Here is a 26,625-nt window from a genome sequence, read left to right on the forward strand (position 1 = left end):
ACAGTGCAGATATATATATTAAAAGTGCAGATATACAATAGACGTAAACAGTGCAGATATACAATATACTACGTAAACAGTAGATATACAATATACGTAAGCAGTAGATATACAATATACCGTAATGAAAGAAAACAGTGCAGATATACAATAGACGAAACAGTGCAGATATACAATATACTAATAGCAGCAGATATACAATATAACGAAGCAGTGCAGATATACAATATAAGGAGATATACTACGAACAGCAGATATACAATATACAGTCAGTGCAGATATACAATATAATCGAAAACAGTAGATATACAATATACTTATATACGTAAACAGTGCAGATATACAATAGACGTAAACAGCGATATACAATATACTACGTAAACAGCAGATATACATTGACTTAAACAGCAGATATACAATATACTATATAAACAGTGCAGATATACAATAGGACGAAACAGTGCAGATATACAATATACTAAGTAAACAGTGCAGATATACAATATACTACGAAACAGTGCAGATATACAATATACTACATAAACAGTGCAGATATACAATAGACGAAACAGTACAGATATACAATATACTACGTAAACAGTGCAGATATACAATATACTACGAAACAGTGCAGATATACAAAGACATAAACAGTGCAGAAATACAATATACTACGTAAACAGTGCAGATATACAATATACTAAGAGAAAAAGTAGATGTACAATATACCACATACAATATACTGAAACAGAGATGTACAATACACGAAACAGTGCAGATATACAATATACTATGTAAACAGTGCAGATATACAATATACTACATAAACAGCAGATATACAATATACTACGAAACAGTGCAGATATACACTATACTACGTAAACAGTGCAGATATACAATATACTACAAACAGTGCAGATATACAATATACTATGAACAGTGCAGATATACAATGACGAAACAGTGCAGATATAGCAATATACTACGTAAACAGTGCAGATATACAATAGACATAAACAGTGCAGATATACAATATACTACGTAAACATTGCAGATATACAATATACTACGTAAACAGTGCAGATATACAATATACTATATAAACAGTGCAGATATACAATAGACGAAACAGTGCAGATATATAATATACCACGAAACTGCAGATATACAATGTACTACGAAACAGTGCAGATATACAATATACTACGAACAGCAGATATACAATATACTAGAAGCAGTGCAGATATACAATATACTACGAAACAGTGCAGATATACAATATACTATATAAACAGTGCAGATATACAATATACTACGTAAACAGTGCAGAAATACAATATACTACGAAACAGTGCAGATATACAATATACTACGAAGAGTGCAGATATACAATATACTATATAAACAGTGCAGGTATACAATGATTTAAACAGTGAGAGATATAATATACTACGTAAACTGCAGATATACAATACACGAACAGTGCAGATATACGAAACAGTGCAGATATACAATATACTGAAGCAGTGCAGATATACAATATACTACGAAACAGTGCAGATATACAATATACTACGAAACAGTGCAGATATACAATAGACATAAACAGTGCAGATATACAATATACTATGTAAACAGTGCAGATATACAATATACTACTTAAACAGTGCAGATATACAAATACTACGAAGCAGCAGATATACAATATACGAAACAGTGCAGATATACAATAGACGAAAAAGATATACAATATACTATGTAAGCAGATATACAATAGACGTAAACATGCAGATATACAATATACTACATAAACAGTGCAGATATACAATATACTACGAAAGCAAGATATACAATATACTACGTAAAACAGTGCAGATATACAAGACGAAACAGTGCAGATATACAATATACTACGAAACAGTGCAGATATACAATATACGTAAAGCAGTGCAGATATACAATATACTACGAAACAGTGCAGATATACAATATACTACGTAAACAGTGCAGATATACAAATAGACGAAACAGTGCAGATATAATAATATACGTATATAGATATACAATATACGAAGAAAGTGCAGATATACAATATACTACGTAAACAGCAGATATACAATAGGACGTAAACAGTAGATATACAATATACTACGAAACAGTGCAGATATAATAGACGAAACAGTGCAGATATACAATATACTACATAAACTGTGCAGATATACAATAGACGTAAACAGAGAGTACAATATACTACGAAAATGTGCAGATATACAATATACTACGTAAACAGTGCAGATATACAATATACTACGTAAACAGTGCAGATATACAAACGAAACAGTGCAGAAATACAATATACTACATAAATAGTGCAGATATACAATATATTTGCAGATATACAATAGACGTAAACAGTGCAGATATACAATATACTACGAAACAGTGCAGATATAAACTATATAACAGTAGATATACAATATACGAATAAACAGAGATATACAATATACTACGAATATGATATACAATAGACGAAACGTGCAGATATACAATATATACATAAACAGTGTGCAGATATACAATAGACGAAACAGCAGATATACAATAGACATAAACAGTGCAGAAATACAATATACTACGTAAACAGTGCAGATATACAATATACTACGTAAACAGTGCAGATGTACAATATACTACATACAATATACTACTTAAACAGTGCAGATGTACAATATACTACATACAATATACTACGTAAACAGTGCAGATGTACAATATACTACGTAAACAGTGCAGATATACAATATACTATGTAAACAGTGCAGATATACAATATACTACGTAAACAGTGCAGATATACACTATACTACGTAAACAGTGCAGATATACACTATACTACGTAAACAGTGCAGATATACAATATACTACATAAACAGTGCAGATATACAATATACTACGTAAACAGTGCAGATATACAATATACGTAAACAGTGCAGATATACAATATACTATGTAAACAGTGCAGATATACAATATACTACGTAAACAGTGCAGATATACACTATACTACGTAAACAGTGCAGATATACAATATATTACATAAACAGTGCAGATATACAATATACTACGTAAACAGTGCAGATATACACTATACTACGTAAACAGTGCAGATATACAATATACTACGTAAGCAGTGCAGATATACAATATACTACGTAAGCAGTGCAGATATACAATAGACGTAAACAGTGCAGATATACAATATACTACGTAAACAGTGCAGATATACAATATACTACGTAAACAGTGCAGATATACAATATACTACGTAAACAGTGCAGATATACAATATACTACGTAAGCAGTGCAGATATATAATATACTACATAAACAGTGCAGATATACAATAGACATAAACAGTGCAGATATACAATATACTACGTAAACAATGCAGATATACAATAGACGTAAACAGTGCAGATATACAAGTACAATATACTACGTAAACAGTGCAGATATACAAGTACAATATACTACGTAAACAGTGTAGATATACAATATACTACGCTCTCTGCGTAAAGGGGTACACGCACCGCGGAATGTGAGCATTCCGGTTTCGGCAGGGAACCGCGTAAACGTGGAAACGCGGAATGTGGGACCGCATAAAGCGAGGGTTGATTGTACATAGAAATTCTAAAATGTGTGTCTTTTTCTTCTCAGCACCACGAGAACTCTCACTTTTACGCTTGCCAGCCATTTTAAAGGGAATTATAAACAAAAATTTTGTCAGTACACAGCGCGATCACTAACGTCGGGACTCGAAAATACGTAATGTGAAAAATATTTTATACGACCATGGCCGTCGTATGTCCGGGTTGTCGTAAGTCGAATATGTCGTAAGTCGAGGAGAGACTGTACTTGCATATTTAATTAAATATTTTAGTCAAACATTTTATCCCATTCATGCCCATTTGTTTTATAAATTTTGCAGGAAGGTGATCAACCTCACCAATGTTATCAAATTTCATTCTGCTCACCAAAAACATTAAAGCATCACCTATTTGTATTATCAACTGAAGATTAAACACCCCAATTTATTTCACCTGATGATAAAACACACTTATGCTACCTGGAGAATTAGGTTATGGCAGGGTGTTTAATCATCAGGTGAAGTAAGCTGGGGTGCGCCTCTCTCACATTCTACGCTCTTCAACAAACCTTTCAATAAAGATGCTGTCAAAAATAAGACGAAATGAAACGGCGAAACTAGACTGAATGGTTAATGTTGGGCTGAGGCCCCCTACTCTAATTATTATTATTTTTTTTTTTAATGGATAATTAGAGATGTGTTCGTTTTAATGTGCAGTATGGAAATCTAGCAGGGGTATCTCTTATGACCTTCACTACATAAACTCATTACAGTATATCTAACCTAACTTAACCATTCTCGTACTGTACACTATATGTTCGGTAATGTTAGTTTAGATCGGGTTGTATGATTTCATAAATGCTTTTCACACTTGTGTTTTCGTTTCTCACCCTCTGGATTTACTTTCTGTATATTAGAACAACTATCAAGAGAAGATTCCATCAAGAAGTATACTGTAATGAGGCAGATTTACATTTAACTTTTACAACCATTGAATTTTGAATCTTTGAATCCTTGCTTCAAAACAATATCAAGAAATGTTGGTGTTTGTTATTAAGGTGTTTAATGATCAAGTAAAATAAACTAGGGGCTAATATACACATTCTCCCCCATGTGTAAGAACAGTGGTGATGTACTGTACAGTATTGGGCTCTGAGATAAAAGCTGCCTTTGTTATTGGTGACTTGCAGGATTACTAGCTTCTAAAGTTTATTCTGTATTAGTTTTGTACAAGTGGTCGAAGAAGGGCTTGTTATCTCCCTCCTTGCCTGTGACCTTGACTATAAAAAAAGTGCATTTTTTCTCAGCTGAGAAAAGATGCCCCGCCCCCTCCTCATGAGTTACATCTGATTGGCTGTTGCAAATCTGTTTGATTTCGTCCTGTAATAATGATGCATTTCTAAATGAGCTTATTCATAATCGTTGGGATGACCGTTTCTAACGAGAAAGATATTTAGCTAAATTATATAAAGATACATACATTCATTATTTCAAACATCAGTAAGTGCGTAGAAAGTTTATCAGAAATCTTATACATGAATTAAATGTTAAACTCTGGTAACAAATTTACGCTTTCAGAGGACGCATTTAATATACTATACTTATTTTCACCCACAATAAGGCATACTAAGACAAATTACGTATGGGTAAAACTACATTTTGCAAAACTAACATTTTAATAGATCAGAATCACACTGAAAGTTTGCACAGTTCCTGAAAATTGGTGGACGAGTGTGACAGACTTGGCCGCTCGAGCGAACAGCCTTCAGTCGAGGCGGGAAATATAACTGTGAACAACTTCATATTTTAGTGATTCAGTATGTTTATAGGCAGTGCAGGTATACAGTGGTGTATATGTGTACAGTATATCTTTTACCAGCATTAAGTTGGTTGTCTCACTGTGTGTTTCACTGTTTGCAGCGGCGGCCCTGGTGGAGACGGGAGAGAGTATGAAACAGATCGCTGACATCAAGTACAACCTGGATGACAACATGAAGATAAATGTGTTGGAGCCACTTCATCAGTTAGCTACCAAAGATATCAAGGAAGTGCAGGTGTGTCCCTAGTACTGTACTCTCTCTCTCTCTTTCTCTGATAAATAATAATAATAAACGGTTTATTAATAGAGTTGCAGCCGGTGGCTGAAAATATACAAACTTATATGTGATTTCGACATAACAATATACGTTCAATACATTTACAGGGCTGTACAGTACATAAATCAGGAGCTTTTTATTATTTTAACAATAGATGGGATGGTGCTATTCTTATATCTATCAGTGCGGGCTCTTATGGGCTGAATTTTGTTGTAGTGGCGGACTGTGCGAGGTAGCCGGGGGACTACCGGTGGCAGTAACTGTGTGTGTGTGTTGCATTACACTAGTATTGTTTCAGTAATTTATATCTGCAATGTACTACTTGTATAATACATGGTGTAAATACAGTTTGTATTGAGAATTAAACGGTGAACCCTCGAAGATCCGGACTAAAAGGGGGACCACGTGTCCGAAAAAAACAATTGTTCATATCTTCTGGCAAGTGTACTAAATGTATAAAAACGATAAATAATGATATGAAAAACACAAAAAATATGGTACCGTATTTAACAGCATATAAGATGCATCCCCCATTTTACCAGGGTGTATTTAGGAAAAAACTTTTGTGTGTATTTTCCTCCTGTAGGCAGAGTTTTCTTAAAGTAATATACAGTACCAGGAAATGTGAGGAATAAGTAAAATTAATACCAATAAATAAGTTACAACAAAAAATACTGTATTGCCAAATCAGTAATTAAAAGCCAAATGAAAGTTTAACACAGTTGCCATTTGCATACACACCCTGCTTCATCATAGCAATGGAGACCAGTTGGGATGCCGATTCCCTAGCAACGCTCCCCACTCTGCACTGTCCTCCCGCTCCCTCACTGAGCCAGCAAACTTGTGTGCATGGAAATGTATATTTCCTTTACGTGTTTGCCCCTAGGACAATTATTTCTTTTACTTTTTTCACTATGTATGTAGGATGGAGTGTACCTGTAACTGAGTAAAAGTAAATGAAGAAAGTTACGTATATCAACCCAAAAATACGAGTTGAAAACAAACATAACACCTCACAGCTTGGCCCAGTAGCCTGGTGGTTACAGTGACAAGTCTAACCTTGCTACAATGCCATTATTAATCACTATTAAGCACTATTATATCAGTAAACATTAATAATAACAGTAAATCCAGTGAACTATGGCAGGGAGGAGCGACGAGTTACAACAGCAGCTGACGTGCTAATTAGCAAATACATTCACTTACTCCCCTTACTGCTCCCGTTGCCAGGCATACAGCATGTTGCAAGGCGTACATTTGGGAAAAATACATATCTTGTAGTCTAATTGGAAGCCGGTGATGGGCACAGTGATAAACAAATTTACCTGCGATAACATTATAAGAAACATCTTATCATATTACTATAGTGAATGAAATAATATTCCCACAAACAACAATTGACAACTCTTTATGTTTCTGCCTCGGGCACCTGTTTCCTGCGCACTGACAGCTTATTAGTTACACGGGCCCAAGATGATCTTTGCTCTATTTTGGGAATGCTTCTTAGGGAGGTTTCTTTGACCCCGGAACCCCCAAATTTTGTCCGAATCTTCAGAAATCTGTATTCACTGGGTCCGAATCTTTGAGGGTTCACTGTATATTGTGATCACCATATGATCGTGATTCTTACTCTGATCATTCACATCACCGTGACGGTTTGATTAAGATAATTATTTTGATCAGCCTTAATTTCCAACCATTCGCTATTAAATCATTCTGTCAGATAAAAACGTGAAAGTGTGAGAGGTTTGAATAATAGACCAGGTTCTTTGGAGACTTTACTCTTGCAGCGTCAGACAGTGACTGGCAACCCGGCGCTACCACAGACAAATTCCCGCCTCCACACATGGGAAAACATATCGTACGATGATACTCCATCTCACAATCTCACATCTTTCCCCCCAAGTTAAAAGGAAATGACAATGCACATTTGAACTCACAAAAGGAAAACAATGCAGTCATAAAAAAAATAATGCAAGAAAAAACAATTAAACAAAGGCACACCAAAAAAAAACCTCAAACTAATTTTACACCACATACACTATACCACATAGTCAGCCAACCAACCCGGGGGCCTGCGGCCTCTCCCGGGCCTGGCCACGCCCGACTGGGAAGGGGCCGGGGGTGCGAGCGAGGGCGCGGGTACGGAGGGCACCACGGAAGGGAGGCCAGGAGGCATAGCGTGATGCACCACAGGAGTGGCAGGCACAGGGGTGGTGCCGCATCGCAGGTGGCGTCTGTTGCGGATGGACACCCTGCCACTGCCAGTCAACCTGACGGCATACTGCCTGTGAGGGCGGGCTTCCACCACTATGCCCGTCCTGTCAAAGAGCTTGGTAGCGGCGTCCTGCACACGCACCTGCGCCCCCACAGCTAGGGGAGCCAGCTAGCGGGATACCTCCCCCCGTGACAGAAGGATCCCATCCTGGGCTTTGGCCAAGCGCTCCTCCCTCATATGAAGCGCCGCCAGTGCTGGTCCACCTTATAGTGCTGTCTGGCCACGGGAACGCTGTCACGAAGCTGGCGGCCGGTGGCAAGTTGGGTGGGCGACTTGTTCACCCCCTGCAGAGGCGTGTTCAGGTACTGGAGGAGGGCCTGGGATGTCCTATCGCAGTCCAGGCTACTCTCGGGCCCAGTGTTATCCCTGAGGAGCCTCTTGGCGGCCTTGACCCCAGCCTCTGCCCTGCCATTGGACTGGGGGAAGTGGGCTGACAAGAGCCGCACCTCGACCCCCCATGACTTGAGGAAATCCATCATCTCAACTCTAGAATCTTGTACACTGGGTCGTCCGCAGCCGCTTTGCACATGGTGTCTTCGTCCATAGTGATGCATCCATCCTGATCCAGTGCTTCGATTGTGACCGCACACACTGCAGCGCACAGGTCCTCCTCTTGGTCCATGTCCTCTGCGCTGGGCGTCGCCCTGAGGGAGGGGAAGCGGGATAGGGCACAGTTCCGCTTCCCTGGCAAGTACTTGACCGTGAACCGGAACTGCAGGGTTTTCTCCTTGAGCCTGAACAGGCGCGGATTCGCCACCTCCGTGAGGGCTCTGTTTCCTAGCAAGCCAACACTGTACATGTTCTTGAGGCATTTGTTGAGAATAAACTATTTTCTACATAAGCCTATGGTGAGGGTGTTGATGCAGTGTTGCCAGATTTTCAGATGTCGATTATCATGCTGGATCCTCAAAATTATCGTTTCTTTGTCAAAATTATCGTACACTTCCAGATATTATTAGTATATTAACTTTATTTGTTGGAAAATTACCTTTTTATTGATGTAGTTACTGTACCTGTACAACATCTTGAAAATTTTTTGGGAAGTAATACTCCCCACAAAACTCAAAATAGTGAAATCATAACTGATTTTGTTTTCAACTAGATAAAATCCTTATAACAATAATAAGGAACAAGACATGTACAGCCATATTAAACTGAATATTTTTTCAGACACTTTCTGTTAGTTATACAGATTATTTGTAGAAATAAAAGAACTGGGAAAATTAGCATAAACATCAGTAATTGAGATGATAATACCATATTGTAAAAAAGAAATTCCTCAAGTATATGAACATTATTATTCAAGATCCTCAGCTGTCAAGTTTTGATATATCTTTGTATGATTAGCCATATGAGCCAGCATATCATTTGATGGAATAAATTGTTCACATGACCCTGAACTTTTGAGGCACTGTATGAGAGAAGAGCTCCATTTACCATTTCAGTTTTTAACTTATTTCTTTGTTTAGTTTTAAGATATTCACTTTGCTGAACACTCGCACATTCATCATTGTAATATGGCAGACTAAGAGCAATCAGTGCAAAATTTACCAGGTCTGCTAAAGCTGGTTATTTTTGTTACATTACAATCCAGAACCCATCAGGTGACTCAGTTTCAATAACAGTTAAATTATCCTGATACATTGGCAACATTCTTTACTGGTCATCTAACTTCTGCATTAATGAGCTATCATTAATGTTGGCAGGCAAAATAAGACACTCATTGAAAGTCTTTGTACTTTTGTAGGCAGACTAAGACAGCCATTGATGACATGGGCAATTTTGATACTCAATTACTGTGCTCTCAGATTTGAACCTAAAATCATGCAATAATAGGAAAAGATATTGTTTATCATGTCAAGGGTAAAATTATCTTACATGTACGATAATTATCGTACGTTTGGCAACACTGACCCGTTGATGGATTATAGGACTGAGCAAGAATCGTTAAAATTGGAATCACCTGTTCCGATTCTCAGTGCCAATAGAGGAATCGATCCCAGAATCGATTCCTCAAAGAAAGCAAATACTGTACTGTCATATAGTTATAGGGGGCAACTAAAAGGCCTCCCCCATGCCTCACAGTCACGGGACTGCTAATCTCACTCCTGTCTTGGGAGGACAGCATGTAAATGCATTAAATATTTTCATTTTATTTTATTTGGGGAATACAGTAGACTTAAGAAACTAATGAAAGATGTTTATTCCTTACTTCTTTGGTAGGTATAATATTTTTTTTTAATTACCAAAATCTAATTTTCTTTAAAAAATAATATCAATAATTTAGAAATAAACATGTACCGAGGTACTTCTTATCTGTTTACATTACAGAAATATAAATTCCCTCGTATAAAAATAATGCCAATCATTTTGGAAATAAATACATGCTTCTGATCATTATGATTATAAACATTACTCCGTCACAGTTCACAACTTCACACATACAATACACTAATGCCAATTGTTGATCAATCATAATAATTAATTGAAGCCTATATTGGGAATGTAATACATTTTTTATTCAAACACATTCGTACAGCAGTGTAATCACAAAGAAACTAAAAAACTGTACGTAACAAAGATATTTGTTATCAGTCGAACCCCTTAATTATTTAGAATTGATAATTAACAAAACAGTGTCTCTTTCCATAAGAAATGACTGTAAAACACAAGGAGTGTCTACTCTACTGTACTTCTAATTCATGTTCTTGTTAAGGAAGAGGATCATATTCGCAAGTCTCTCACTGACTATAAACAATGGGTTCAAGCTGGAAGTATTATTTTATAAGCATGGACATGTGACTATGCTGCCTTCCCTTCCTTGATGGCTTCCTCATCAGCAAAAAATGTGCAGGTCGAAGCTTGGAGTCCCTGTTTATGGCTCTTTAAGGTTTTGAGATGCAGATGAGCCCTCCAGTAGTGTTCATCATGTTGAGCCTCAAACCTTGCTGGCTTTGAAAGCAACCATTCAGCCAGTGCATCTCTGAAGTACATTACAATGAGGCATAAGAGTACAACTTGTTGCTAGACAAGTCAGATTTGACAGGGAGTGTTGACTTGCATTCTTAGTTGATGGACTCAACTGCATGGGTGGCACCAGAGTTTCCTCGACATGGAAGCTGACTTCCCTGAAGGCGGGAAAGGGGTACTATACCAGACAGGGACATCAGTTGGGAGGCTAGGGGGTGCTGTAACCCCCCCCCCCCCTTATCCTGAGAAAATGTTGAAATTTGAAAAACTTCAGAGACAATTTTGGTTAGTCCACTAATAAAATTGGTACCATGAAAACGGTCATTGAAGCGAAAATTGTTTATGTGGTGAGTATAGTTTACATGCTAAATGGGTCAATTGGTACCAGCCCTCAGACACTTTCACCCCTATAACCCCCACAAAAAATTACAACCACTTATTGACACACATTAATACTGCTTGTAGAGTTAATAATTAATAATAACTAATCTTTAGACACTCATTGAACTGCTTAATGAGACTGTTTGCTGTCATACAGGGCAGGAGAGTGGTGTTGGTGCCCCCTTGCCCTCACACTCTCACACTGCACTGCTTCCCCACCACCACCACCTAATCCTTCAGTCCCAGAGCCAGTGAAGTCTAGCGGTAAATCATCTAACTGATCACACGCAGGTAAATCTTGAACATTATCATCAACAGTGCTGTCATCTCCCTCACGTAACACAGTCACAGATAAGTGAGTAGGTTACACCACAACTCCTGTTCACACGCTCTGATCAAAACAAACCACCCCCTCACTGATGTCATCAAGGTGGCCGTCCAGAGTGACTATCAACTTGTGCTACTGATCGTTATTGTGTTGAAATGTATCGTTAATGTGTTGGTGTCAAATATCATTACTGATGTTATTGTGATGAATCTTTAATGTGAAACTCATTAAAGTGAAGTATTTACTGTATATACAATGGATATTTCAATAACAGGGTTATTGATGCCCCTGTATTGTTGCCAGATGAATGGTTACATAGTGGACACAGATAAATCTTTCTTAGACTGAACACTCATGTTACTGAAAAATTTTCTACTATGTACAGCAAGACCTTCAAATTCGTGGGGGCTAGGTTCACAAAATGGCCGTGAATCGCCAAATCTGCGAATAACATTTGCTGACCGGGGGGAGGGGGGGGGGTACATTTTTACTTGTGTGCAAAGAAATGTATATTCCCTTTGTGTGTTTGCCCTTAGGACAATTATTTATTTTACCTGTATTGTATACAGTATGTGTGTGTTTAGACACACACACATACACACACACAATATAAGAACAGCCCAGCCCCAACCATTATAAAAATTATCAACAACTCTTAATCAACCAGTGTATATATTCACTTCCAGCCAATCTTACCTTTTTGCCCTGTCACTATGTTGAAATGCCCTGTACTACAACCTTCTCCCCACTTAGTTATTATTTACAATAAGTCCTCGCTTAACATTGCCCTCTATAATGTTGTTTCATTATAACGTTGCTACTCTTTAGATACCCATGATTCCGACAACATTGTTTTACGACCCAACCGATTCGTTATAACGTTGTCACCCAACACGGACTACTTTGTATGGCGCGCCACCCTCGCTCATCTTGGCCCGCTACGCTCTCTCACGGAGCGTCACAGCGTCCCCAAGCGTTTTCTACCCAGTCTTTGTTAAGCTTCCACACCATACGTGCGTGCTTAAGTGTTCTTGCTATAAATACTGTAGTGTAACCATTTGAAATGGCTACCAAGCACCCATCAAGTGTTAGTGATGCTAGTGTTGTGAAGAAGCAACGCAAGACCATTAGCCTTGCTACGAAAATGGAGGTTTTAAACTGTTTTGAGAGAGATGAACGTGCGGTGGACATTGGTGTTGCGCTAGGTCTAACCCCCACAACAGCGCGTACTGTCAGGACCAGCACAGACAAGATTAAGGCTAGTGCTGGAAGTGGTACTTCTATGAATGCAACAAAGACAGGTCGTGCTCGAAGTTCTGTGATGGAGAAGATGCTGGCTATGTGGAGGCTGGGGAACGTAACTAGCGTGTTTTATCTATTTCTTATGGGGAAAATAATTTCCGTTAACGTTGTGGTTTACAGGAACATAACCACGACTTTAAGCGAGGACTTCCTATATCATTTGAATCACTTATGTTACTTGTCAATCAAGTGACCCATTCCCCAATTATGTAACTATGTTTTCAGCCTTCTGGCTGCCATGCTCTTTCAATAAACTGTTATAATAATAATTATTATTATTATTATTATTATTATTATTATTATTATTATTATTATTATTATTATTAAAATACATACAAACAAATAATAATGGGGAAATCCTCTCACAAATAATAAGAAACACGACAACAAAGTGTAATGTAGAAAAAATGCGAGTCTACCCTCTAGTCTACCCTCAAGTCTACTCCGTGCTTTGTTTTTAAAGTTGAGTTGGTCGAGTTGCCTTACGATGCCAGCGCCAGCTGGGTTAATACGTAGATAAAACTTACAGAATTTCTTTCGTAGCCATCTAGCCAACACAACATGAAGGATGTTGGTAATTGTGGTGTAATACAATACTGTATCTAAAGAATAGCGACGTTATAAAGAAACAACGTTATCGGGGTTAACGTTAAACGAGAACTTATTGTACTGTATGATGATCTTCATTCTATGAACTCTTCAGTATTGTCCCTATACCTTACTTATTATTTTATTATGTTTTTGCACGTGATATAATTTTATGTGTATCTTTCACAGCACCACCGCAAGAAGCTGCAAGGAAGGAGGTTAGACTTCGATTGCAAGAAGAGAAAAAAGGATAAGGGTAAATATCTGTGTGTGTTGTTTCTGGGATGTTGTTATTGTGTGTTGTGTGAACTCCTTGTCTAAACAGATAAGCACTAAATTTTATTGCAACTTAACTGCTGAATAATAGATTGATTGTATAGATCAGAGTACAGTATATAAATACTGTAGCCTGGATGTGCCTTGTTAAGCTTCTACAAAGAGTTCAGTAGTACAGTGGAACCTCTAAAATTTGGATCAATTAGGACCGGGCCCTTTCTGAAATGTGGATTTTTCTGAATTGTAATACTGTATAAACATAGAGAAATTATGTTTACAGAGTGTATGAGAACAATATAACCTGAAAATATACCAACTTCAAAAAAATGAAGATAGTATTGAATGAAGTACTGTACAGGTATCCCTCGAGATATGAATGGGTTAGCTTCCAAAAACCATTCGTTAGGTGAATTTACTTATCACGAATAGATAAACACAAAATCGGTTCACAAACAAGAACAAAACCTACCTAACTAATGATAAATGGTGCACAACTACTCTCATTTACTATCTAATGCAAGAAAAATATAAGTACGTACTGTTTAACTTTGGTACATTACCTTATGGCAGGGCATAACACATGTAATCCACTCTGGATGTGTTGGAGTTTCTGCCCATCCTCGGTCACTGCCAGATTAGGCAGTTGAATGTATCACATCACCGAGAGGATGATTTGCGTGTAAAAGAACTTAGTCTTTGTACATAAAATAATATATACGAGTACTGTACCAGTAAATGTGAGGAATGAATAAAATTAGTAATAATAAATAAAAGAAAAGAAAAACATACTGTATTACATTGCCATTTGGCAATCTTGTCAGTAGAGCTGTGAGGGTGAGGGAACACTGCCTGCTCCCTGCCTCTCTCACTTGTGATGTGAGGGTGAGGGAACACCGCTCGCTCCCTTCCTCCCTCACTTGTGCTGTGAGGGTGAGGGAACACCGCTCGCTCCCTTCCTCCCTCACTTGTGCTGTGAGGGTGAGGGAACACCGCTCGCTCCCTTCCTCCCTCACTTGTGCTGTGAGGGTGAGGGAACAAAGCTCGCTCCCTTCCTCCTTCACTTGTGCTGTGAGGGTGAGGGAACAAAGCTCGCTCCCTTCCTCCTTCACTTGTGCTGTGAGGGTGAGGGAACAAAGCTCGCTCCCTTCCTCCCTCACTTGTGCTGTGAGGGTGAGGGAACAAAGCTCGCTCCCTTCCTCCTTCACTTGTGCTGTGAGGGTGAGGGAACAAAGCTCGCTCCCTTCCTCCCTCACTTTTGCTGTGAGGGTGAGGGAACAAAGCTCGCTCCCTTCCTCCCTCACTTGTGCTGTGAGGGTGAGGGAACAAAGCTCGCTCCCTTCCTCCCTCACTTGTGCTGTGAGGGTGAGAACAGCCCCTCCCCCCACTGTGGGTGAGCACCGCCCCTCCCTTCCTCCCCACTTGGCTGTGAGGGTGAGGGAACAAAGCTCTCCCTCTCTCCTCACTTGTGCTGAGGGTGAGGAACAAGCTCGCCTCCCTTCCTCCTCACTTGTGCTGTGAGGGTGAGGAACACCGCCGCCTCCCTTCCTCCCTCACTTGTGCGTGAGGGTGAGGAACAAAGCTCGCTCCCCTTCCTCCTCTCACTTGTGCTGTGAGGGTGAGGGAACAAAGCCGGCCCCTCCTCCCTCACTTGTGCTGTGAGGGTGAGGAACCCATCGCCCCCTCCTCCCTCACTTGTGCTGTGAGGGTGAGGAACAAAGCTCGCCTCCCTTCCTCCCCTCACTTGTGCGAGGGGTGAGGGAACAAGCTCGCCCCTTCCTCCCTCACTTGTGCCAGGAGGGTGAGGGAACAGCTCATCCCCTTCCTCCCTCACTTGTGCCGTGAGGGTGAGGGAACAAGCCTCCCCTCTCCTCCCTCACTTGTGCTGTGAGGGTGAGGAACAAAGCTCGCCTCCTCCTCCCTCACTTGTGCCGGGAGGGTGAGGAACAAGCTCAGCTCCTCCTCCCTCACTTGTGCTGTAGGGTGAGGAACAAGCTGCCCCTTCCTCCCTCACTTGTGCTGTGGAGGGTGAGGGAACACCGCCGCTCCCTCTCCCTCCTCACTTGTGCTGTGAGGGTGAGGGAACACCGCCGCCCCTCTCTCCCTCACTTGGCCAGAGGGTGAGGAACACCGCCCCCCTTCCTCTCACTGTGCTGGAGGGTGAGGGAACACCGTCCCTTCCTCCCTCACTTGTGCTGTGAGGGTGAGGAACACCGCCGCCCCTTCCTCCTCACTTGTGCTGTGAGGGTGAGGGAAATCGCCGCCCTTCCTCCCTCACTTGTGCTGTGAGGGTGAGGAACAAAGCCGCCTCCCTTCTCCCTCACTTGTGCTGTGAGGGTGAGAAGTCTCCCTTCCTCCCTCACTTGTGCTGTGAGGGTGAGGAACAAAGCTCGCCTCCCTTCCTCCTCACCTTGTGCTGTGAGGGTGAGGGAACACCGCCCCCTTCCTCCTCACTTGTGCTGTGAGGGTGAGGGAACACCGCCGCCCCCTTCCTCCCTCACTTGTGCTGTGAGGGTGAGGAACACGCCGCTCCCTTCCTCCTCACTTGTGCTGTGAGGGTGAGGAACAAAGCTCGCCCTTCCTCCCTCACTTGTGCTGTGAGGGTGAGGGAACAAAGCCGCCTCCCTTCCTCCCTCACTTGTGCTGTGAGGGTGAGGGAACACGCCCGCCTCCTTCCTCCCTCACTTGTGCTGTGAGGGTGAGGGACCAGCCGCCTCCCTTCCTCCCTCACTTGTGCTGTGAGGGTGAGGGAACACAGGCCGCTCCCTTCTCCCTCACTTGTGCTGTGAGGGTGAGGGAACACCGCCGCCTTCCTTCCTCCTCACTTGTGCTGTGAGGGTGAGGAACAAAGCTCCCCCTTCCTCCCTCACTTGTGCTGTGAGGGTGAGGGAACACCGTCGCTCCCTTCCTCCCTCACTTGTGCTGTGAGGGTGAGGGAACACCGCCGCCCCTTCCTCCCCACTTGTGCTGTGAGGGTGAGGAACACCGCCGCTCCCTTCCTCCCTCACTTGTGCTGTGAGGGTGAGGAACAAAGCTCGCCCCTTCCCTCCTCACTTGTGCTTGGAGGGTGAGGGAACAAAGCTCGCTCCCTCCTCCCCTCGGGAGGGTGAGGAACAAAGCGCCCTTCCTCCCTCACTTGTGCTGTGAGGGTGAGGGAACAAAGCTGCCTCCCTTCCTCCCTCACTTGTGCTGTGAGGGTGAGGAACAGCCGCCTCCCTTCCTCCCTCACTTTGCCAGAGGGTGAGGAACACCCCACTGGAGGTGAGGAACACGCCTCCTTCCTCCCTCACTTGTGCTGTGAGGGTGAGGGAACACGCCGCCCTTCCTCCTCACTTGTGCTGGGGTGAGCACCCTCCTCTGTAGTGAGGGAGGAACACGCTGCCTCCCTTCCTCCCTCACTTGTGCTGTGAGGGTGAGGAACAAGCCTCGCTCCCTTCCTCCCTCACTTGTGCTGTGAGGGTGAGGAACAAAGCTCGCCCTCTCCTCCCCACTTGTGCTGTGAGGGTGAGGAACAGCCGCCCCTTCCTCCCTCACTTGTGCGGGTGAGGAACAAGCTCGCTCCCTTCCTCCCCACTTGTGCTGTGAGGGTGAGGAACACCTCTGCCTCCCTTCCTCCCTCACTTGTGCTGGGAGGGTGAGGGAACAAAGCTCGGCCTCCTCTCCCTCACTTGTGCTGTGAGGGTGAGGAACAAAGCTCGCTCCTCCTCCCCTCACTCTATGCCTGAGGGTGAGGGAACAAAGCTCGCCTCCTCCCTCACTTGTGCTGTGAGGGTGAGGAACAAAGCCTCGCCCCTCCTCCTCACTTGTGCTGTGAGGGAGCCGGCCTCCCTTCCTCCCTCACTGTGCTGTGAGGGTGAGGACAAAGCTCCCCTCCTCCTCCCCCTCCTCCTCACTGTGCTGGAGAACAAGTCGCCTCCCTCACTTGTGCTGTGAGGGTGAGGGAACACGCCGCTCCCTTCCTCCTCACTTGTGCTTGAGGGTGAGGAACAAAGTCGCTTCCCTCCCCTCACTTGTGCTGTGAGGGTGAGGAACAAAGCTCGCCCTTCCTCCCTCACTTGTGCTGTGAGGGTGAGGGAACAAGCTCGCCCTCCCTTGTGCGGAGAACAGCCTCCCTTCCCTCACTTGTGCTGTGAGGGTGAGGAACAAGCCTCCCTTCCTCCCTCACTTGTGCCAGAGGGTGGGAACAAAGTCGCCCTTCCTCCCTCACTTGTGCTGTGAGGGTGAGGGAACACCGCCCTTCCTCCCTCACTTGTGCTGTGAGGGTGAGGGAACAAAGCTCCTTCCTCCTCACTTGTGCTGTGAGGGTGAGACAGCGCCTCCTTCCTCCCTCACTTGTGCTGTGAGGGTGAGGGAACAAAGCTCTCCCTTCCTCCCCACTTGTGAGGGTGAGGGAACACCCCCTCTCCCCACTTCGGAGGTGAGGGAACAAGCCTCCCTTCCTCCTCACTTGTGCTGGGGTGAGGAACAAAGCTCGCCTCCTTCCTCCTCACTTGTGCTAGCTCCTACATACACATAATAGATGTTTAATTCCTTTTATGTTTTTGACCTTATGATAATTACGGTATTGCTAAAAATGTATTTTTGCACATTCTGTATGAAGATTGTGTGTGCTGTAAAAAGTAAAACAAAGAAGAAAATTACATATACTGTACACTGTATAGACCCAAAATACGAGTTGAAAAATAACAATAATGCAGCTCGTACCTTGGCGGGAGGCTGGAATAGACACTGCACCCCCTCCATTCCTCCTTCCTCCCACGATTCCCAGGGACGTAAATATTTATTCCCTTATGTTTTTGACCTTATTATAATCATTTCATTTATTTTTTTTTGCACATTGTGTATGAAAGATTATGTGTGCATGTAGAGTAAAAAAACATTAGAAATTTATGTGTCTACCTCGCTCTGTGACAAGTCCCACACACATCAAATGTTTATTCCTTTATATTTTTTACCTTATGATAATTTTATTGTTATTATTATTTTTGGCACATTCTGTATGTAGGATTATTGTGTGCATTAAATGAATTAAAAATACATGAAGAAAGTTATGTTTATACAGTACAGTATACTCAAAATTGTGATTTGAGAAATAACCAAAACATAATTCCTGCCTCTGCCTGGTAGGGAGAGTGCTAGGGAATGAGGCCACCCCAGCCTGCTCCGGGGGCATACTGTTTGATTTTTGCCCAGACCCAAATTCATATAAGCGGGAGAAACTTTTGTTTATCGAAATAGTGATATCAATTTAGGAAATTCGTTTAGGTAATTTTTTTATCACGAATGTTCATATCTCGAGGCTGCCTGTATGCAGTATAAATATACAGTACTATGTTATAACTGGCAGAAAGACTGAAATAAAAATAAAATAATACAAACATAAGAAAAAAGTGTATACTGTACGCACTGTACTGTACAGTATTTAATTTATTCCATGAAAGTTTGTAGGTTTTCTGAGTTATAGATTTTAAGGTCGAGGCCTGAAGTCATCCAAATTTTAGATATTTTTTAAATTTGGAATTCCAGATCTTGTTACTACTAGAAGCAAAAATTCCAAAATTATAAACAGTTTGAGATCATGCACAGAGAGTGAGATTCATTTTCAGTCATAGTTATCCTTAACCCGTCATATGAGAGCAGCTGTTGTCTTAGTGAGTGGGGTGGCTGAAGAACTGAGTGTTGTACTGTATACAGTGTTCTTGTTGAGGAGCTGCTGTATAAGACCAGTTCAGATGCATTACTTTAATGTAAAAACTGAGACACAGCTTATTAATATTTGTTTGTCCAGTAATAATTTTGTTTAGAACTGTGATATATTGTTTTCTTACTCTTTCTCTGTTGTTGAGAAGTGATAATGGATATTACAGTATTTAAGTTGGTGCACTTTTACCCACAGTCTTCCTGCTGCACGCGCTCCTGTTTATATTAATTAGAACCCTTTTATTTCAAAATAAAAACAAAATTATTAAACGTCATGATGTGTCTTACTATATTGAAGAATGTGGGAAATCTTGCATGATAAGTGGTTCCATTGGAATCTTGCATGAGGTGTTTCATTGGAATCTTGCATGAGGTGTTTCATTGGAATCTTGCATGAGGTGTTTCATTGAATCTTGCATGAGGTGTTTCCTTGGAATCTTGCATGAGAGGCTGTCCTTTGGAATGTTGCATGAGAGGCTGTTCCATTGGAATCTTGCATGATTTTTGCTGTGTTTTGGGTGCAGCTTCCAATAGTTAGGTAGTAGGGATCATCACCAGACTGCTGCCTTACTGAGCCATGTTTGTCAGCACTTGGTTAATATATACAGTACAGTACACTCACTGGTGCTCAGTGAACCTGTATACCTCACAGTTATGATTTAAACCCATCACAACAGCATGAACAGACACTTGCTAAACAGAATTCGACACTTATGCTTATCAGTTGTCAATTCTGTCTTGGTCATTGTCTTGTGACTCAAGCAGAAGAATGGGCTGTCTCTACTTTGTATCATTTTATAGTAGAAAAGTATAAGATACATCATCACAATATATTTTTCTTAATTTTTTTTAAACCCAGATGAGAAGGAAATAATTTATGTTAAACTCATGTATTAAAGTAAACTCCTCTTGATTTTAAAAGCACATTCTGATGTGAAAATCAGCTTTAGCATTGTGATGGATTTTGCCAACATGATTCTTAAATTATTCTTGGTTAAACATGTACAGTACACTTCTCCCTTTTTTTTCTCCAAGTATTTCATGTAATCATAATAAGCTTTCATTGATTTCATTGGAATGGAAAAAAATCAAAATCTTGAATTTATAAGTTTAATCAATGCTTTATTTTGAAGAAAGAAAAGTCCCTTGTAAAATAATCACTCCCTACCTAATAATATGGTTGTTTAGAATTAATATGTATGCCTGGTAATAAGTACATTACAGGTACATTACAGCATTATGGTTACTAACACTAGTTACCCGACAGAAGGTGCAGTATTACAGATAAGTGTTATATCCCAGGGAGAAGCTAATTGGTTTCTGTTTGTTCTAGCATATAACATCACGCCAGTGGTAGTCCAGCTCCAGCCTGGCCTGGGGAGTACGTACTGTACATGTAGACTTACACACGTGTCCTCTTTACTGAGTTCATACATGTGGGCCATATCAGTACAGCATAATTTGCTTATGATAATTTTGTACTGTATGAAAGTAGCTTTTGGAACAAATGAAGTTATGTTTCTCACTTATGAAGAGTATGTAACATCTTTATATGAGTGAGGACATACACAATGACTGGCATCAAGAGGAGAAATGGCATACTGTATACAGATTCATAATGAGCCTTACATACTTTAACTTTATTAAGTATAATGTGTATTGCTGTATTCAAGTTTCCTTACACACTTGGGATCTTTGTTCACTTCTTTGTGTATTTAAAATGGTAAAGGATATTGGAACTTTTATTTTAGTACTAATACAATGGTAACACAGTAGTAAGTACACTGTGCAATGACATATTAAATCTTATTATTTTTAAGTATACCAGCTAGTGAATTTATCTCTTGTTTTGGATCTAAATTGGCAAGTGCTAAAAGTACTGTATATTACTGTACTTTTAATACTGTACTCAACTCCATTTCACTCACTTCACTGTTATTAAAAAAGTTTGCAGAATAAATTAAAAAGGGTAATTTTTGTTTAGATAATTTATAACATGGCTGACATAGTATCTTCATTAGCACCAAAAAAAAGAATATGACAAATACAGTATAGTCTGCATTTGCGGTCAATTGAACCGTGGAGTACCGCATAAGCGAAAGCGTAAATGAAATAACAGAACATATGGGATTAATTGAAATAGAGACTGGGCAACCCCAAACTCCGCTCCAGAGCACAATAAATGCGGTATAGTAAAAATAACATCTTAATTTTATGATGGTATGCACACACAATTAATATTTAAGAGAAATATCAATAATATTAGGTTTTTAACACTTAAGTTAGTAGAAAAGATGGGTCGGCACACGTGGATGGCGGCTGGTTCCGAGGCGGAGGGCAGATTAGTTGCCCTCCGGTGAATCACTTTCACTACCAGAGGTTTGCAGGGCCTCCCAGACAAACCCTTCCATATCCTCACTCCTCACTATCACTGACTTGGGCTGGCTGTGGTTTGTGGTGGGTTGCAGGCGAAGTCGCCCAATACTCGCTGACGACTAGCATTGATGTTGTCGAGATAGATCTGGATATACGACTCCATAACTTTCGTCAGATGGTTATTAGGCCTTCATACCGATGCTTGTCTGGGTCGTTGTCAGGATGAGCTTAAGTTTTCCCCAAGCGATGATTTCCTTCACATTATCATCTTTAAGTAATTCAATGTTTTTCTGGTGGTGGGGTCCTGCTGAAGCCATTGTGAGTTGTGACGGAATAGCGGGCACAAGAGAGAACTTATCTGCGGCTGAGAACAATGAGACAGGCCCTGCTGTAGTCAGCGACTTCTACCCTCTGGTGGCAGGGCCGTGTATTTACATTAGACAGGGGTCACCAAACATTTTTCACAGTGGGCGGATAACTGAAGAAAGAATGGCGGGCATTCAATCATTCTGTTCAATACTTGCAAGCAGAACGAAAGCTCTGGTAACGCCAGAGAGTAGGCGGAGCTACCACGGCGGGGAAGGACTTGGGATCTGCCCGCGGCCGTAGTTTGGTGACCTGCATTAGACCAATCACAGTAAGCGGCAGAGGAATGCGGGTGGTAAGGATCGTGGCAATCACAGTCGAAACGTCATATGACATCAGCGATAACGTAAAGCGCCTAATGCGTACCACTCACTGCCCGCTTCCGCGTATGGTCAAGAATGGACGCGTGGGTAAAAATGGCGCGGCGGTCTGGCTCTCCAGCTGCTCTCCGCGTAAATGACCAAATTTATCGCGTAATTAAACATTTTCATTCTGGCAGCACAGCGTAAATGACCATACGGCGTAAACAAAATCGCGTAAATGCAGACTATACTGAAAATTAATTATTCCCTTTATCCCAGAAACAAATTCAGAATCAAATGACCTGAAAACTCAAGAACACTGAGGCGAATTCAGAATGGTGGTTTGAGCCGGTTGAGCTTGGCTCAGGCGTGCAATCCGGATTCCTCGATCCAAAATTTTCTGCAGTGGAGGAGATGGGAGGAGCAGTGCAGTACAATGTATATGAATATTGTATGCAGTTCCCCAAGCCTTAGTGTTGTGGTACTGAGGTTATAGAGGTACAAGAGCAGGCAGTAGGAGCATGTCAGACATACATGGATAATATAGAATTTGGACAAAGTTTCTGAAACAGACTTGATAAAAAAATTAATGAATTAGAGACAAGAAGAGAGCAAAGATGGTGATGACAAAGAAAGGATTTGGCAGCACAAATGTTAATTTAAGTGGATTAAACATAAATAAAGTAGAAGTTAATCTGAACCTCATTATTTGTCTGAGTACTGAGCTGTCAAGATATGCTCAGTAACCTCTTCAATATATGGAGATTGAATATATCTGGAGAATTACTGTTGTGTATATTATTTATTAATATAAAATTAATGATGTATTGACTCATGAAGTGAGTTTGACCGTAACATTAACAAGCTTTAAGAATTACCCTGCCGTGGTCATCATTTAGTCAGGAAAGAAATTCTTATATCAGGCACACCACGATTATCCGGAACTGATGGTCCGCACCTCCTTTAGTCGGACAAATTGAAGGCACTTAACCCTCCTTCCCTGCCTCCCAGCCAGGGTGAAGCTAGTTTTAGGCTAAAAGTTTTTATCTTATGAAATGTAGCTGACTAGATTTAGCAGAATATAAATTGCATTGCTGGAATCATTTGTAAGATAGTGATTAATTTGAGTATAAACATCACATAGTTTAATTTAAGTTTCTAGCAGTTCATGATGCTTTACAGACACAGTAGGTGTATCATTAGTGGGTCAGAGGTATATTGTTGAATTTTTATTACCTGACCTCGGTTGGTCCGCAAAACGGATAATCCAAGGCTTTGGAACCAAGGGTGCGAATCGGTGGTGACCCATAATAATATTTTTTTTTATAGTACAGCATAGCAGCTGTTTGTCAGAATATTTTAATTTTTTCCTACTTCATCAACATAAAATATGAACATCATGCATGTATTCCTTATACTGTCAGATATGACCCTCCTTTACTGTACACTGGTATATATTTCATGTGGATACATACTCTGCATGTACTGTATATTCAAAGTCAAGATTTCATTATTTATGGCAACTTTTGTAAAGGTGATCTTCCTTCCAGTTTGTGATGCCTGCATCAAAGTGTGTGCTTTATGTGTGAATCGAAGTTGCCATTTAAGCATGTGATGAATGTATTGCACTCTGCCAAGATTGATGCTTTTATTGAAGTAGCTTACATCAAGCTTACCTCACATTTCTTCTTTCATTGAAGCAGCTTAAATCAGGCTTACCTCACATTTCTTTTATTGAAGCATCTTACCTCATAGTTCTTCTTTTATTGGACTCTATGAGGGACTCTGGGCAAGAAAAAACAAGCAGCAAAGTTGCTAATTTTAACTGCATTTTTTTTTCTGCTTCTTCTCTGGACCTCATAACCTCTTTACTCATATTGGTCTATAATCTGTGAAAGTTACTCTGAACCCTTGCTAATAATGATGCACAGTTGTGGATACATAGAGAATAGATAATTTCTCTCAGTAATACATGCAACTCAGATGTGTGTTTTATGGTACAGTCTATGTCAAGACACTAGTGGCACATCTTAATACTACTGTACAGTACTTTGTAATGGGAGTTACTGGTGACACATGTTGATACTTGGCAATGGTAGGAACTGGTGAGAAAGATAACTGCTTTTGAGATGTTTCATGTTTCAGAATAGAGTGAGGCACAAGTCAAAGATTCATGGTGCATTAGGTGGAGTTTGTTAACCTAACCTAATGTAACTACAGGGTATTAGGATTGGGGTCTACAGTGTTGATTTGTAAGATAATTATTTTGGGGGATTTATTTTGGATATGACTGTGACTTATGTGTGTTGAGTTGAGGATGAGTGGGGATACTCAAGTAGCCAACTAAACAATGGAGTTGTTTTATTCTAGTAGCTCAGTGAAAAGGCTTTTGTAGATATAATTTACTTTTGCTTGTTGCCTCATGATAAATATTTATTTGTTGCTGTAGTTTATTGAAAAGTTATGTAGAAATGCTGAAGTTATTGATGATAACTTTGTCCATTTTCCTCTCATCAACTTAACAATTATCTCTCTTGGCTGCTACTGGCAAGGTGTGTTGTACTGATTCATGTGGTGATGGCAACCATCTGCTTTATACAGTACAAGTTTTTATTTGATGGGAAGTTTCTCTTCTAATTTCTGTATGGCATTAAGTTAGGAAAATTAAACTTACTTAAACTTCTTTCAGATTAATAGTACAATAATTTGAAGTTTCAGAATGTTTGTCACAATTCATTGAAGGGAAGTTATAATTTATTTTAATTTATTATGTTCTTTCTGGCTTTCCTCTTTTATAAATATTTTGAATGAGGTATTAAGACTTAGAAGTCAGCAGCACACACAAAGTGAATTGACAGGAACCTGATGTTTGTCTTCCAGCAGGCTCATGTTACTGATGATGAAATTAAAATGGCAGAGGACAAGTTTGCTGAATCGTTGCACTTGGCACAGATGGGCATGCACAACCTCCTGGAGAATGATGTAAGTAGTCAGTGATATGTCATAGTAAGAAACATCTCTAGAATACTGTACAGTATAATATTTCAGTAGATTGATATCACAATTATCAAGAGAGACATGCATACCCATTAATCTCCTGCAGCTCCTGCAGGGCGGTGAACACCCTGAAGTGAAGGACATCTTTGAGAATACAAAGTTGCTTTAATAAATGGTGTCATTATCATCATTGTCATATTATCACTGTTACCAAGTTTCACCGAGTAGGGTATAAGAGTACAATGTACAGTACTGTATTTATGTTATGTGGGGCAGATGCTGTACTACCAAAGTGAAGGAAGTATCAGTAGTTATGGCATCATTGTTTGGAATTCGTGTAGAGTCTTGCAAGGTGACTCATTTGCAGCAAACAACACCCTGTTGGATATACTGTATAATATACCATTACAAAAAAAAAATATTGATCCTTTAAATTTTCACATGATGTTCATACAAAAATAGTTTCAAGGATGAATATAATCGTTTACAGCCTAAAATGTTTTATTCTACTACTATATAGTACTTAGTCATATTTCCCTTATTTTATTACCAGTTGAAGTCTTTTTGGCATGGATTCTGCTAACATTTGAAAATACTCTCCATCCATCTCAAACTCCCATGTGCTTGATTTCTCCTGTAGCCGATGTACAGTTGATGTGTCATGTGTTGACAGCTTCTCGCTTCATCTCGTGCCATACATTCTCGATGGGTTTAAATCTGGTGAGTTCCCAACCTCCAGGAATGGGATAGCTCTCTTTCATGAAGCAAGTTGTCACACAGTTTGACTCAGATAGGGGGCACCGTCTTGCATGAAGAATGTGGACCCGGTGAAGTTGATAATAATCCAATAAATGTTTTTCCAAGACAGTCTTGTCCGATCAGAGTTCATTGTCGTGTTTTGGGGAGGAAATGGAGGCCAGCACGACCCGTTTTCCACTGAACGGCTCCCCACACGTCACACTTGCAGGATGTTTCCACGGTTTTAATGGTGTAATGAGGATCAAACCGCTGGTGTTGGTGGG

At 40.6% G+C, this 26,625-nt stretch overlaps 1 protein-coding gene across 1 annotated transcript in view; it reads left to right on the forward strand.

The window, feature by feature from the left end:
- LOC121859877 (endophilin-A-like) overlaps positions 1-25,590 on the forward strand; it is a 44,984-nt gene extending 19,394 nt beyond the window's left edge. Inside the window, exons 3-5 of the mRNA XM_042356835.1 lie at positions 5,567-5,700; positions 13,779-13,845; positions 25,487-25,590. Coding sequence (XP_042212769.1) covers positions 5,567-5,700; positions 13,779-13,845; positions 25,487-25,503 — 218 coding nt within the window. The 3' untranslated portion in view covers positions 25,504-25,590. The remainder of the gene's footprint in view (positions 1-5,566; positions 5,701-13,778; positions 13,846-25,486) is intronic.
- The last annotated feature ends 1,035 nt before the right edge of the window (positions 25,591-26,625 follow it).

Source organism: Homarus americanus, unplaced genomic scaffold, assembly GCF_018991925.1.
Source record: "Homarus americanus isolate GMGI-L3 unplaced genomic scaffold, GMGI_Hamer_2.0 scaffold15524, whole genome shotgun sequence".
Lineage (NCBI taxonomy): Eukaryota > Metazoa > Arthropoda > Malacostraca > Decapoda > Nephropidae > Homarus > Homarus americanus.